We start from the raw sequence: 12,982 nt of genomic DNA, 5'->3' as shown, positions 1-12,982 counted from the left end.
ATTCTGAAGGAGTTGTGTTCCCACAGGAGTGTTGCCTGTGCAATCTCAGGGGAGGAGCTCTCCAGATGACCACTGATGGCCGGTGAGTGCTGGTTCTGAGGGTGTTATCCGTCCATGCTGCACCTGATCTCCCTGTCTTGTGAATTTGGTCTTAATGCTCAGTGTAGCAGCAAATTTTGGGGTTCTGGAGGGAACTGCTCCTCGCTGACTTGGCAGAATGAGCCCAGGGGACTGTGCTGCCCTGCACTGCACCAGGCTGCTTGACAGCAGAGCTCCTGAACTCCTGCTGAATGTGGCTGTTTCTCAGAGGAAAGTCTTCTCAGAGAATGTTTAGCATTGTGCAATATCAGGTGTAGGGGAAGGTTGATCTCTGTTGTTCCAGAGACATTTACCTTGTGCCACCCTGATTAACAGTCAATTGGGAGCATTGCTACGGCTGCCAACCACTGGAAATGTGCCTCGATGCTGAGAGAGGCAGGGAAATGTTAACTGCCCTCCTGAGCATTTCATTGAGATGATGGCAGGCCCTGATTTGTGTCTTCTCTCTGCTCCCCAGGTGGGTCCATGTGATCTGTGCCATCGCTGTCCCCGAGGCGCGTTTCCTCAATGTCATCGAGCGTCATCCTGTGGACATCAGCGCCATCCCCGAGCAGAGGTGGAAACTGGTGGGTGTCCTTTTCCTGGGGACGGTGGTTGGGAGCAGGAGCCAAAGGGAAAAGCTGTAACCAGACAGAAAATCATTGTGTGGGTTCGTGAGGCAGCTGGGATTGGAGGTGATCGCGCTCCCATTTCCAAACAAAAGCTGCATTTGTGTCTGCTGAGCCCTGTCAGTGCTTTGACACACAAGCAGCTCTGATTTCCAGATGTGCCTTTACTCTCTGGGAGTGTGCTGTACCCTGGGCAGAGCCTGGGACTCCTTCCCACCTGCAGTCAGGTGTAAAGTGCCTAAAAGCTCCATTTACTGCAAGTGCTGCACAGCAGGAGTGCAGAGGGACACGGTGACTAGAGAGAAGCTGAATTGTTCATCTCTAATTCACCTTTCCTTACAACATTTCTCTCTTTCTATCAAGAAATCTCTTGCAGAAATGGATAAACATTTCTGTGACCCTGACTGCAAGGCAAGACTGTAAGGATTTTAATACAAGCCCAGCTCCAAGTTGTTATTTAGCTGTGTGGCCTCATCCGAGGGATTAGTAATGGACGATTCATTAGCTCAGAGCAATTTATCTTAATGTTAGTTAATGCTCCATCACTATAGTGTGTTATTGCAAAATAAATTGTGCTTTTGCTGCTTTTTTTGGTACAGAAGTCAGCTGGGTGACACAGTGTGGGATGGGGAAGGTGCTGGAGCAGTGATAGATGGGCTAGTGCTGATGGATTCGTTAACAGAGCTGCTACTTAGTGCAGCCAGCCCGGGTGAGAGATTAGGAGGAACCTATCCCTGCTTCCAGAGTTATTTCTCTGTTGTGCAAATGGGTTTTGTACACAAATGTGAATGTAAAAAGCATTCATTATTCAGCAGGAGTGATGGGGCAGTGCAGTGCCAGGGTGATAAATCTTGCAGCCGTGGCTCTTTATGGATCAGCTGACACTTCCAACGTGCATCCTCTTCATTACCAGCACTTGTAACGCTGAACTTAAAATCCTTTTACACAACACTCACTTGTATTGCTTAATGGAGCCTCACAAGGAAACATGACTTAATTCTTTAACCCTTCCCTGGCTGCCTGGCAGTGCTGCAGAGCCAGGGCGGTGTCTGTGTGTGTCTGACTCTGCTGCTTTGCTGTGGTCCAGAGCAGAGCCTGTGCCTGCCAGAGCCTCTGCATGGACCCACTGCACCCATTTCTCATTCATTCCTCAGTTAAAACTGCAAAGTGTCACAGAATCCCAGAATATCCTGAACTGGGAGGTCCCCAGAGGCCATCAGTCCAGCTCCTGGCCCTGCACAGACACCCCAACAATCCACCCTGAGAGTGTTGTCCAAATGCTGCTGGAGCTCTGGAAAGAAATTTTGTTTGATTTCTTCTGTTGTATTCCATTTGCACCTCGTGTTTTCTTCCTTTCTCAGGGAACCTGGAGAATTTTTACTTGAAGTGCCTTGACTTACACAGGCCAGTGTTGGAATTTACAGGCACATATTCCTTGTGCTGCTGTTAGCCAGAGCCTGGCTTGTAGCTCAAATGTCAAAGCCTGGCTTTAAGCCCTTCACTTGGAAAGTTTTAGAGTTTTCAATTAGGTAAGGATTAAACAATTAATTTGGATGGCAGAATACAGAGGCAGTGGTGCTGTGGGGTACAAAGAGAGTGTAAATTGGATAAGATTGTGTGCAGAGACTCACGAGCCATGGTGGGGAGGTTTAGGATTCTTCGTGGGAATTTGCAGGATTCCTGGAGCATGTGGGGAGTCACTGGAGGAGCTTTGGAGGTGAGCAGCTGCAGTTAGGAAGATAAACTGAGGGAGACTAAAAGGTGATGGCATTGGAGCTCCTGACTTTGGCAATGATGGACTTGGTGCAGTACTTGATAAAATTGGGAGGATGACCTTTGTGGCTGGAAAAGCTGGAAAAGGAGAGAAGGAATGATGTGAGGATAGTTGATGTAAATAGATGAGGGTAGTGGAGGAGAGAGGGGGTAGGGGTTATCCATGGTTATAATTTGATTTTTAATATGTTTTTATTGTTTTAAGTTCCTGTGATGAGGGCTGAGGTGCCAGGGAGTGGCAGTGATCTGGTGATAGGAATATCCTGTTCTCTGAGCATGGACCAAGCACAGAATTTCAGTCCATTTGTGGGTATGGCACCATTTTCAGAACTGCAGTTTCCTGCTCCCAGATTGATGGCACATTACAGGCCTGTGCACGTAAATTATTTATGACGTGGAAATTTGGAATAATTAGCTGTCATTCCTCAGTGGAGTAAATGAATTGCAGTGTTCATCATGCAGCAGACAGCCCATTTCTTACTCTCAGCAGTGACCTGACTCTGGTGTGCGTTTATTTCAAAGATTTCTCTCCTGTGCTTTGGACTCTTTTCCCTCCCACAGCAAATGCTTTTAAATCTCTTTGTGCAGCTTTCCCACAGCACTTGGCACTGGTGTTTCTGTCCATCCCATCTCCCACACTTCCAGATCTGCATTTTCATAGATGCCAGACTGGTTTGGGTTGGAAGGGGCCTTAAATCCCACCCAGAGCCACCCCTGCCATGGTCAGGGTCCCCTTGCACTGTCCCAGGTGCTCTCAGCCCTGTCCAACCTGGCCTTGGATATTCCAGGGATCCAGGGGCAGCCACAGCTGCTGTGGGTACCCTGTGCCAGTGTTTTGCCACCCTCACAGCCAAGAATTGTCACTTCCCCCATCACTCCTTACACATCAGGCTCACTGTCACTCACATTTATCTTTTGATCATATTTGCTCTGAACATCCCTTTGCTGTCACAGGGAGTTTGTGTGGGCACAGGGTGTGTGCTAATCCTGGCTTGGCAGAGCCCTGTTGGCATCAGGAGGGGCAGATTCCTGCCCTGGCCGGGTTAATGCTCCCTGAGCCCCCTGTGTGTCAGCAGCTGCTGGGACAGGGGGATATTGACAGGTTAATAATGGCATCAGTGCCATTGACTCCCCTCAGGCCTGCTGGGCACTTTCCTGCTGCTTATCAGCTCTGGAACATGGTTTGCAGAGTGATAAAGGCTCAGCTTATTAAAGGCTAAACCCACGTTCTGGCAGCACTCAGGCTCTGGCTTTGAATTTCCTGGCTTTTGTTCGTTTGTGTAAAAAGGCCAAATTAATCTTTGGTGTAAACAAACTGCCTTCAGTTAATTCATGGGACTTATTTCATAGAAATGTGGGGCAGAGCCCAGCCGGGGAGGGGGTGTTGCACAGGAATAAGGAAGAACAAATCTCCTGTTCTTTGGCATCTTTTGCTTTCAAGGAAGAGAATTGTTCCTGGAGAAGGAATCCCAGAATGGTTTGGGTTGGATGAACCTTGGAGGTTTTGGAGTTCCACCCCCTGCCATGGTCAGGGACATCTTTTGTTCATTTTAATCATGAAAGGCACATTTGTCTCATGTGTTTGGTATTAATTTTGCCCTGATTTGCCTTGTGCCAGCCTCAGATAAGGTAAAGAAGCTGCCCCACCCCTGGAAGTGTCCAAGGCCAGGTTGGATGGGGCTGGATGATTGGGATGAGCTTTAAGGTCCTTTCAGCCCAAACCATTCTGGGATTTGCTGATCAGTGACAGATTCCTGGAAATGTTAAAAACTGAGTGGTGTTTCCAAATGGATCCCTGGAAACATTATGCAAGGATCCATTTTTTAGACTGGGATTCCCAAAATCTCCTTTTCTGTATTTCCGAGGGTCTGGAAACAAGAAATGGTGCTGTTATAGGGAGTCAGGAAATTTGTCTTGTTCCCACTACAGCTCCTGCTCGCTGTCAGTGCCATCAGGCTCAGGATTTTTAGCTTTGAGAAAATGTAATTTCTTTTTAAAGCAGTCCCACATCTTACATCGATTTACCTCATAACTGGATCTGCTTTGCAGAAAATGAGTGTGAAAATGTCTCTGAGATTTCAGACTTTTTCCCTGATAATTCTGGGTATTTTTTGTACAATGTTTTTATTTCTTTTGTTTGCAAAACTGACTGAATTATCTACAGTGGCCCATCTGACATGGATGCCAATAAAATATTTATGGTTGATATGCTTATGCATCTGAAATAAACACACAGTATTTTTGTTCCATTATATGATTTTATATTCCATGAGATCTGATCAATACAATGTCCCATTAAATATAATCGAGCAAATTGCCACCCAGTCACTGTGTTCTGTTCCTTCAGAAAAATGGAAATGTTATTTTCCAGCAGTGCACCTGAGAGCATCCAGCTGCTGTTGGAGTTAATGAGGTGTAGGTGCAGTGTTTATGTGAGGAGGATGAGGGTGCAGCAGTGCCACTGGTGGGTGTTTGCCCAGCGTGGCTCTGCAGGGCTGAGTGACCGGAGGTGCTGGCATGGCCACAGGAGTGGTGAGGCAGGGAATGACAATTCTGCTGGATGTTGGCTTGGAGAGATCCTGAGTGGGTGCGCCCAGACAGTCCTGGCACAGAGCTGTGGCACTGCAGCTGTGGCACTGCAGCCACGGGCTCTGTGCCGTGTGCCACCCCCTGTGGGGGCTCTGCAGGGCTCCAGGTTCTGCTTCTTGGGAGATCTGAGCTCTGGGTATGTTCCCCTGCAGGGCTGGGTGTGACTCCAGCTGTGCTCCCTTGCAGAGGTGACTCCAGCTGTGTTCCCTTACAGAGGTGACTCCAGTTGTGTTCCCTTGCAGAGGTGACTCCAGCTGTGTTCCCTTGCAGAGCTGGGTGTAACTCCAGCTGTGTTCCCTTGCAGAGCTGGGTGTAACTCCAGCTGTGCTCCCTTGCAGAGGTGACTCCAGTTGTGTTCCCTTGCAGAGGAGTGACTCCAGCTGTGTTCCCTTACAGAGGTGACTCCAGCTGTGTTCCCTTGCAGAGCTGGCTGTCACCCCAGCTGTGTTCCCTTACAGAGGTGACTCCAGCTGTGTTCCTTGCAGAGCTGGGTGTAACTCCAGCTGTGCTCCCCTGCAGAGCTGTGTGTGATTCCAGCTGTGCTCCCCTGCAGAGGTGACTCCAGCTGTGTTCCCTTGCAGAGCTGGCTGTGACCCCAGCTGTGTTCCCTTACAGAGGTGACTCCAGTTGTGTTCCCTTGCAGAGGGGTGACTCCAGCTGTGTTCCCTTGCAGAGCTGGGTGTAACTCCAGCTGTGTTCCCTTGCAGAGGTGTGTGTACTGCAGGAAGAGGATGAAGAAGGTGTCTGGGGCCTGTGTGCAATGCTCCTACGAGCACTGCTCCACGTCCTTCCACGTGACGTGCGCGCACGCGGCCGGCGTGCCCATGGAGCCCGACGACTGGCCCTACGTGGTGTCCATCACCTGCTTCAAGCACAAAGCAGCAAACCAGAACGTAGGTGTTGGGCTGGGCTGAGGGATTTGGAGTTTTGTTGGGTTTTTTGGCTTCTGTTTTTTTTTTTTTAATAGTTTCTCCCCGCCTGTGTAGGCTCAAAACGTTTTGTGTTTTTAATGCAGAAAGATTGTCCAGTAAGCCGTTGTTGGGGATGGCTTTAATCTGCAAGAGGGCTGGTTTGGATGGGGTGTTGGGAAGGAATTCCTGGCTGTGAAGAGGGTGGAACAGTGGCACAGGGTGCATCCCAGGCAGTGCCCAAAGCCAGGCTGGACAGGGCTTGGAGCACCTGGGAGTGTGGCAGGTGTCCCTGCCATGGCAGGGGTGGCACTGGGTGGGATTTCAGGTCCTTCCCACCCAAACCATCCTGTGATTCCGTGGAATTTTGGTGGCAGCTTTTGCAGCTGTGTCTGGCAGCTGTTGCTGTGTCCCTGCAGGTCCCGTTCCGCAGGGAGGTGGCCCTGGGGCAGACAGTGATCACCAAGAACAGGAACGGGCTCTACTATCGCTGCAGGGTCATCGGCACCAGCACCCAGACCTTCTACGAGGTCAACTTCGACGACGGCTCCTACAGCGACAACGTTTACCCCGAGAGCATCATTGTAAGGCAGCTCTGGGACACTGCTGTGTCACAGGCACTGCAGACTGAGCTGTGCCTTGGGCTGGAACAGCAAAGCAAATCTTAACTTTTTCATTTTAATTTTTAAGTTGCTGCTCGCCTAGAAAATCTCATCCCGCTCTTCATGACAGAGCTTGTTTCTGACATTATCTCATTTATTTTTTGGTTGCTTTACAAAGATGTGATCTTGCTGAATGCAGATGACTTCACAGAAAGCAGTGTTTGTTCTAAATTTCATCCTATTTGTTTTGTGGTTGAATAATCTTATTTTTCAACTGACAAGTGTGATTCATGGGGGAAGCAGATTGTTCGTAAGCACTTCTGGTTCAAAACAGGGAATTCACTTAATAGAGGGAATGTCTAGAAGAGGCTGATTTGTCAGCTCATGCATTGCCTTCCTGATTGTGCCACTGATTCACTGAGTTGCCCTGCTTGTTTTTGAGATGCAGGAGATGTGATGCTGTGGGATTTGTAATGAGAAATGTCCATGAGCTGGGTGCTGGCAGCAGAAGGAGCTGCCGGAGTCGGTTGCTGCTCTCTCAGGCTGGTTTTGTTTGAGATGCTCACAATTAATCACAACTGCAGAAATACATCCTATTGCTCATTAGCATGTGATTTTAGCACACCTCTGGCTCCTGAGCTCTGCTGGAGCCGTGTCTCTGACCCCTCTCTCTCTGTCCTCAGAGCAGGGACTGCATCCAGATGGGGCCCCCTCCCGAGGGGGAGCTGGTGCAGCTGCAGTGGACGGATGGGATCATCTACAAGGCCAAGTTCATTGCAGCCCAGATCAGTCAGATTTACCAGGTGAGTGGCAGAGGCAGCCCTGGGGTGTGCTCCAGGATGGGAGAGCTGAGCCTGCACCAGGGATGGGCTGCTGGAGCTGGGCAGAGCAGCAGGAGGATTTGGGAGCAGATGATTTATTCCCTCTGAGTTTGTCCAGCCTGAACTTGACACCCCTATTAAACTGTACCCTGTGTGCTTCTGCTTTATGCAGAAAAGTGTATTAAAGTCTTGGGCAAAGGAAATAAGAATCCCTTAAAAACTTTTAATAGTTTTAACATTTTGCTGTGCACGTTTCCATGAATAAACATCCCTGGAACATCTGATGCATAATTCATGATATAATCAGTGCTTAGCAAAACGGGTTTCATGGGAGGAGTTTTTTGTACCTGCCTGACTATTTCTGCTGGTTGAAATACAAATGTACTTTAGTAGCTGCAGTTGTTTCCTTGTGACCTGTAAAAATGCTTTGTTTAAGATGAAAGAAATTCTTATTACCATATTGGCCTGAATAGAGGGCTGCTTTTATCATAAGTGAAAAGCTGCTTTTTTCAGGATATGAATCAAAAATCAGTAGAAATGTGAGGTGCTGGGCCAGCTGGAGTACAGATATTTTGGGATCCATGGAGCACTGAATGAGTCTACTTGGATAAGACAGAGGTGCCTGGACAGCATTGAAAGCAGCACTTTTTGGGCTCAGCTTGCTCCCCAGAGCTTGGGAGTGCTCATTCCACAGAGACACCCATGGGAGCTGGCCCCTGGTGCTCCCTGCTGTGCCACAGGCTGGCAATGGGCTGCTCAGATGTGCCTCTGAGCTCACCTTCTGCCTCCCTGCAGGTGGAGTTTGAGGATGGCTCTCAGCTAATGGTGAAGCGTGGGGATATTTATACCTTGGAGGAAGAGCTTCCCAAGAGAGTCAAGTCTCGCCTGGTGGGTACCAAAATAGCAAACAATAAACCAGCTGCAGCTTGCAGAACCCCTGCACATTTTCTTCATGTGTTTTTTAGACATTAGGTGAATGCAGCCTCCAGTTTCTGTGGCTGTAAAAGTGCTTGTCGTTCCCAAAATACACAGAGTGGAAGAAATCCCGGCCATGGATGCTTGAGAGGCACAGAAATGATTTCCCCTTGCACGTGTTCAGCTCAGAGTTTTATTTTCTCTGGTTAAAAGATTATGTTCAGATCATTTTACACCATATGAATTCAGTTATGTGGAGTCATCCTGTCCAAGGGTGAGGTGAGCTGGGCTGCAGCTCAGGCCTTTCTGGAGAACTGATTATCTCCGTGGGACCAAACCCCCTTTTCTCACCAAACTGGAGATTTAGAGTGTGGCTCTTACCTATAAATCTCTCAATCTACAAGATCAGGCTGTCTTTAAGTGCATACAGTGGAATTAGTGAGCCTAGAAAAGATGAGGGATTTATTTCATAGCTTTTTTTTTTTTTTTTTTAAATTCCAGCCTTACTGAGTGTTTTCAGACCCTTTAAAGCCATTTCATTCAACCCGGTGGTGGGGCCGGAGAGTGTTCCCAGCCCAGGGGGGACTGTGGGTGTCTCCCTGTGCTCCTGCTGTGCCCTGATGGCTGTTTTGTGTCTCCTGCAGTCCCTCAGCACCGGGGCCCCTCAGGAAGATGTGTTTTCAGGAGATGAAGTGAGAGCAGCCAAGCGTCCCCGGCTGGGGAATGCCAGGAATCCTGAGGAATATGGACAAACCCCAGATTACCTGGCCTTCATGGAGAGCCTGTTGCAGACACAGTACCAGCCTGGGACTCAGAGCAACATGTTTTAACCAGGATTCATCCAGAATATTCAGTTAACCCTTTTTGAGTTAGTGGAAAAAAATAAATAGGAAACTGTGGCATGGAAGACCAGCCCTGTGCAATAGCCTGCTGTGAATTTCTTTCATCTCCTCTTGGTTTGGACTGCAGGAAATCCCTGTCTGGCTGCTACCTCGACCTTGCCAGGAGTTGCTGACCAAGAGCTGGGGAGCTTGGAAACCCTTCAGCTTTTCACACGGAAACTTTGGAAGAGTTTCTACAGATGGAGCTTTGTGACTGGTTCTTTTTTTTATGAGGAAAGGGTTAAAATTTAACAAAATGACTTTTTCAAATCTGTCAAACTTTTGTCTTTCAAGGTGCTATTACATTGACTACTGAAGCAGCCTTTGGAATCGTGTTTTCTGTACATAGACGTCACCTTTGTGAAGTTTTCTATGAATGAGCATTATTAAAAAAAAAAAGCAAGCAAAAATAGGAAAATGAAAGTTTCCACAAAACATTTTTCTAGATTATGGCTTTAAAACAGAAAATAAATTAAATCCTCCCCCCTCACCCCCAAATGAATTGTGACTGATGTTACAGCGGGGAGAGGGAGAGCAAGAGCAGATGTCCTGGAATGTTCTGGGTTCTTTTGTAAAGAAACACTGTCTCTGTAAGCTGGGGAAGGTGGGGAAGCAATGTTCACGCTGGGGTGTTTCTGCCAGTGGCTCTCTGCACGCCCTGGCATGGATGTTGGCATCGCTGCCACGTCCCCAGGGAGGGGCTTAGGGAAGAAGTGGCCAGGTTTGGGTCATGCCCCTCGCCTTCCTTCCCCATCTTTGCCATCACAGTTGCTTTCTAGTTCAGGGTCAGCATGGCTTTGAGTTCCAGTGTGCCACCCTGGTTTGGCAAGTGTTCTGTTGCTGCTTGTGTTAGCTCCCCACGAGCCAGAGGCTCCCTGGCAGCACTTCTCCCTTAGCACTTCTCCTTTCTCTTTCCTTTGTCTCTTTATTTTTTAATTTTTTTTTTTTTTTTTTTTTGAGTTGTGCTCCTTACAGTGTGAGAATCATTCCATGACAGAAGCCTGGGAGGTGTTTGTATGTTTTTCTTTTATCCTATTAAAGAAGAAATTCCTCAAACATCCGATTGTCGTGACATCCTTTCCTTAAGCAAAGACTGAGCCTGTGAGTTCCTCCTGGGGAAGAGGAGTGCAAGCCCTGCCTTGACTGGACTCAGCTCTCTGAGGATTGAAGGAGCACCCAAGGCAGAGCCCAGCCCCGCAGTGTGGAGGGGCAGCTCCCACCCGGACCTTTGGAATTCCCTGGGGCTGAAGAGCTGATGTGGAGCTTGGCAAAGAGCCTGCTCCAAACCCTGCTGGAGCCGCTGGAAAACCTTCCCTTCTCTTTGAGGAGCTCGGGCAGCTCAGAGGAGAGGAGGAGGCAGTGCTTTGTGAGCTGGGGAGGTTCAGGTGCAGGGGGAGAGCAGAGCTGAGGGCACCCAGACCCTGCCCTCCCTGCACAGCCCAGCCAGCAACCTGGAGTGCTGCGCTGCAATCTCCCCCGCTTAATTCCCTGAAATTGCTGGGTGGAGAGACACAATATTCTTGTTTTGATTATTATTTTTAAGCCCCTTTGCAAGGTGGTCGTTGTTCTGGGGAGAGGCTGTTAAGCAAAGCTCTGGCTGGATCTTTAAGGGAATAAGTGGGAAGGATTTGTGGGCCAGCAGATGGTAGATTAGCATCTTAAGAGACTCCATGGGTATTAAACTGTCCTAGTGAAAGAGTGGAGATAGAATAAAGCAATTTAATTCCTTTTTTACTTTGGTTTTGTTCTCCCTTGAGGATTGGAGGTCCCATCCTTTCTCCTGCCTCTGCTACAGGTCCTTTTCCTGTGCCTGCAAACGGGGTTCTGCTTTTGGGTTCCTTTATTCCTGAGTTTCTGACGTTTTCAGTAGATGTCTCCACGAATAAAACCAAACTGAGGCTAATAAAAGTTTAAAAATTGGCAAGGTTCTCCCGAGCCTGGGTTGTTCCTCCCACAGAGCTGTCTCCTACCGGGTGAAATGTGATTAAATAGAAAACTTGCTGTATAAAACACTGAGGATGTTGCCAGGCCACGCGAGAAATATTTAAAACAATTGCAAGAGAAATTTAACCAGCAGAGGAATTTTTTTGGAGGTGGGAGGGAAGGGTGGGATGGGATGAGGGGTTGTGAGCGACGGGGAATTTCCTCTGCATGCTCGAGTCCTGCAGTAGCTGTGTCCATGTGTAGTACCGTTCCCAAATGCTATTTATATTGTAAAAACACAAATGTGTCCCCTCACCCCCTACTCAGAGTTATGTTAAAACATGAACCTGGAACTGTTGAATGCCCTTCCTTGGCGCAAGGCTTTTCTCTCTTTTTGTTGATTTTTAAATCCCTCACTTTGGTTTAGGAATGATTTGTGCAGATTCAGGGCAGCCTATTGAAAAGGAAATAGGAAATGCACATTCCTACCCCTTCCTCCAGTGAAATATATTTGTGTCTGATTATGTGCTATAAAAATAACGATTTTTTTTTTCCTTTCTCCCCCTAGATTAAGGCTGTGATGTATTTTTTTGCCTATTTTTTTTTCTCTGCCTCTGGGTTCAAAATTAATTAAAAGCTGTTGAGCATTTCAGAATGACACTTTTTGGGGGGTTGAAGTCTCTTCATTTCTAAGTTTGAAATCCTGTGCAGCAGGAGGTTGTTGAACCTCCTCAAACAGCATCTCCCTGAAACTCCATTTGAACACCTTTAATTCCCCATCCAGAGCTTTCAGGTCATCTCTTGCTCCCAAGAATGACTGTGCTGGCACAGGCACACAAAAAAGGGCAATTTTGGCACAATCCTAAGACTCAAAGGAGCTGGAGCTGTTGACACAGAATTATTTGGCAGCTTTGGTAGCAGAAGAGGAGAAGTCCTTGGGTTACTTGCTCACCAATAGAAAATCACTGGAGTTATTTATTCTGCATGAAAGCAGCAAAACGATTAAATTTTTGGTTTCCAACAGGGGAAATGTAAAGGTCACTGTGCAATACGGTTTGGAATTGCACAGTGGCCACAGTTTAACCACTTTTCCTGTGGAACAAACAGGATTTTGGCTCTGTTTCAGCACAGTTCGCTTCGGCTCAACCTCTCCAGCCCAGCCTTGCCATTGCAGATGCCAGCTGCTAATATGCCCTAGCAAAGGAGCCAGCCTGTCTCTGGAACAGGAGCGATCCCCTCCCCTGTGCCCCAGATCAGGGTTTAAAAATAAAGAAATGGCCAGATCCTCTGCTCATCTGCTTCATTTAACTGAGCCATCTCTGGAAAATGCAGCAAATCGTGTTTGATCAGGGGTGAATGGTCAGTTCCCCCTGATGCAGGCCAAGATGCTGCTGCAGGGATTCACCTGCCTGGCCAAAGAGATGAATTTGAGCTGATTCAGGTGCAGAAAAGCCCCTGGGCAGTTTTCTCTGTGGAGAAGGCACGAGGAGGGAGAAGGGCTCTGGTGCGAGTGTGATTTGCTCTGCTCAGAGCTGAGGTTTCCTTCTCTTCGTCACCTGAAGAGCTCAGAGCCTCTGTGGTGTGCCTGGTTAATCTGGGATTCAGCTGGAACACGGAATTAACACTGCAATCCAGGAGCTTTGTGGCCTGGCTTGGGTGATTAGTGTGAGATTTTTTTGTCAGCACGAAGGGAAAAATCTGCCTGAGCACAACAGAGTGAGATCCCTCAGCTCAGGGGCGGCTCTGGGCTCCAGGAACAATTTATCATCACATTTTTCACTAATTCAGCTTAGAGACAATTGGCTGCTCGTTAAACGCTGCGGTTCCTCTCACTTCTGTGATACTCCCAAATCAAGGGCTCGG

The 12,982-nt window shown here is 48.1% G+C and overlaps 1 protein-coding gene across 1 annotated transcript in view; it reads left to right on the top strand.

Moving 5' to 3' along the window:
* KDM4B (lysine demethylase 4B) overlaps positions 1–10,254 on the top strand; it is a 72,181-nt gene extending 61,927 nt beyond the window's left edge. The window contains exons 17-23 of the mRNA XM_059489790.1: positions 27–82; positions 557–665; positions 5,777–5,962; positions 6,397–6,561; positions 7,263–7,382; positions 8,196–8,288; positions 8,960–10,254. Of these exons, the coding sequence (XP_059345773.1) occupies positions 27–82; positions 557–665; positions 5,777–5,962; positions 6,397–6,561; positions 7,263–7,382; positions 8,196–8,288; positions 8,960–9,145 (915 nt within the window). The 3' untranslated portion in view covers positions 9,146–10,254. The remainder of the gene's footprint in view (positions 1–26; positions 83–556; positions 666–5,776; positions 5,963–6,396; positions 6,562–7,262; positions 7,383–8,195; positions 8,289–8,959) is intronic.
* Positions 10,255–12,982: the final 2,728 nt, after the last annotated feature.

Source organism: Ammospiza nelsoni, chromosome 27 (genome assembly GCF_027579445.1).
Source record: "Ammospiza nelsoni isolate bAmmNel1 chromosome 27, bAmmNel1.pri, whole genome shotgun sequence".
In the NCBI taxonomy this organism is placed as follows: domain Eukaryota; kingdom Metazoa; phylum Chordata; class Aves; order Passeriformes; family Passerellidae; genus Ammospiza; species Ammospiza nelsoni.
Note: the sequence above shows the minus strand (reverse complement) of the source record. Positions and strands in the feature narration are given on the sequence as shown.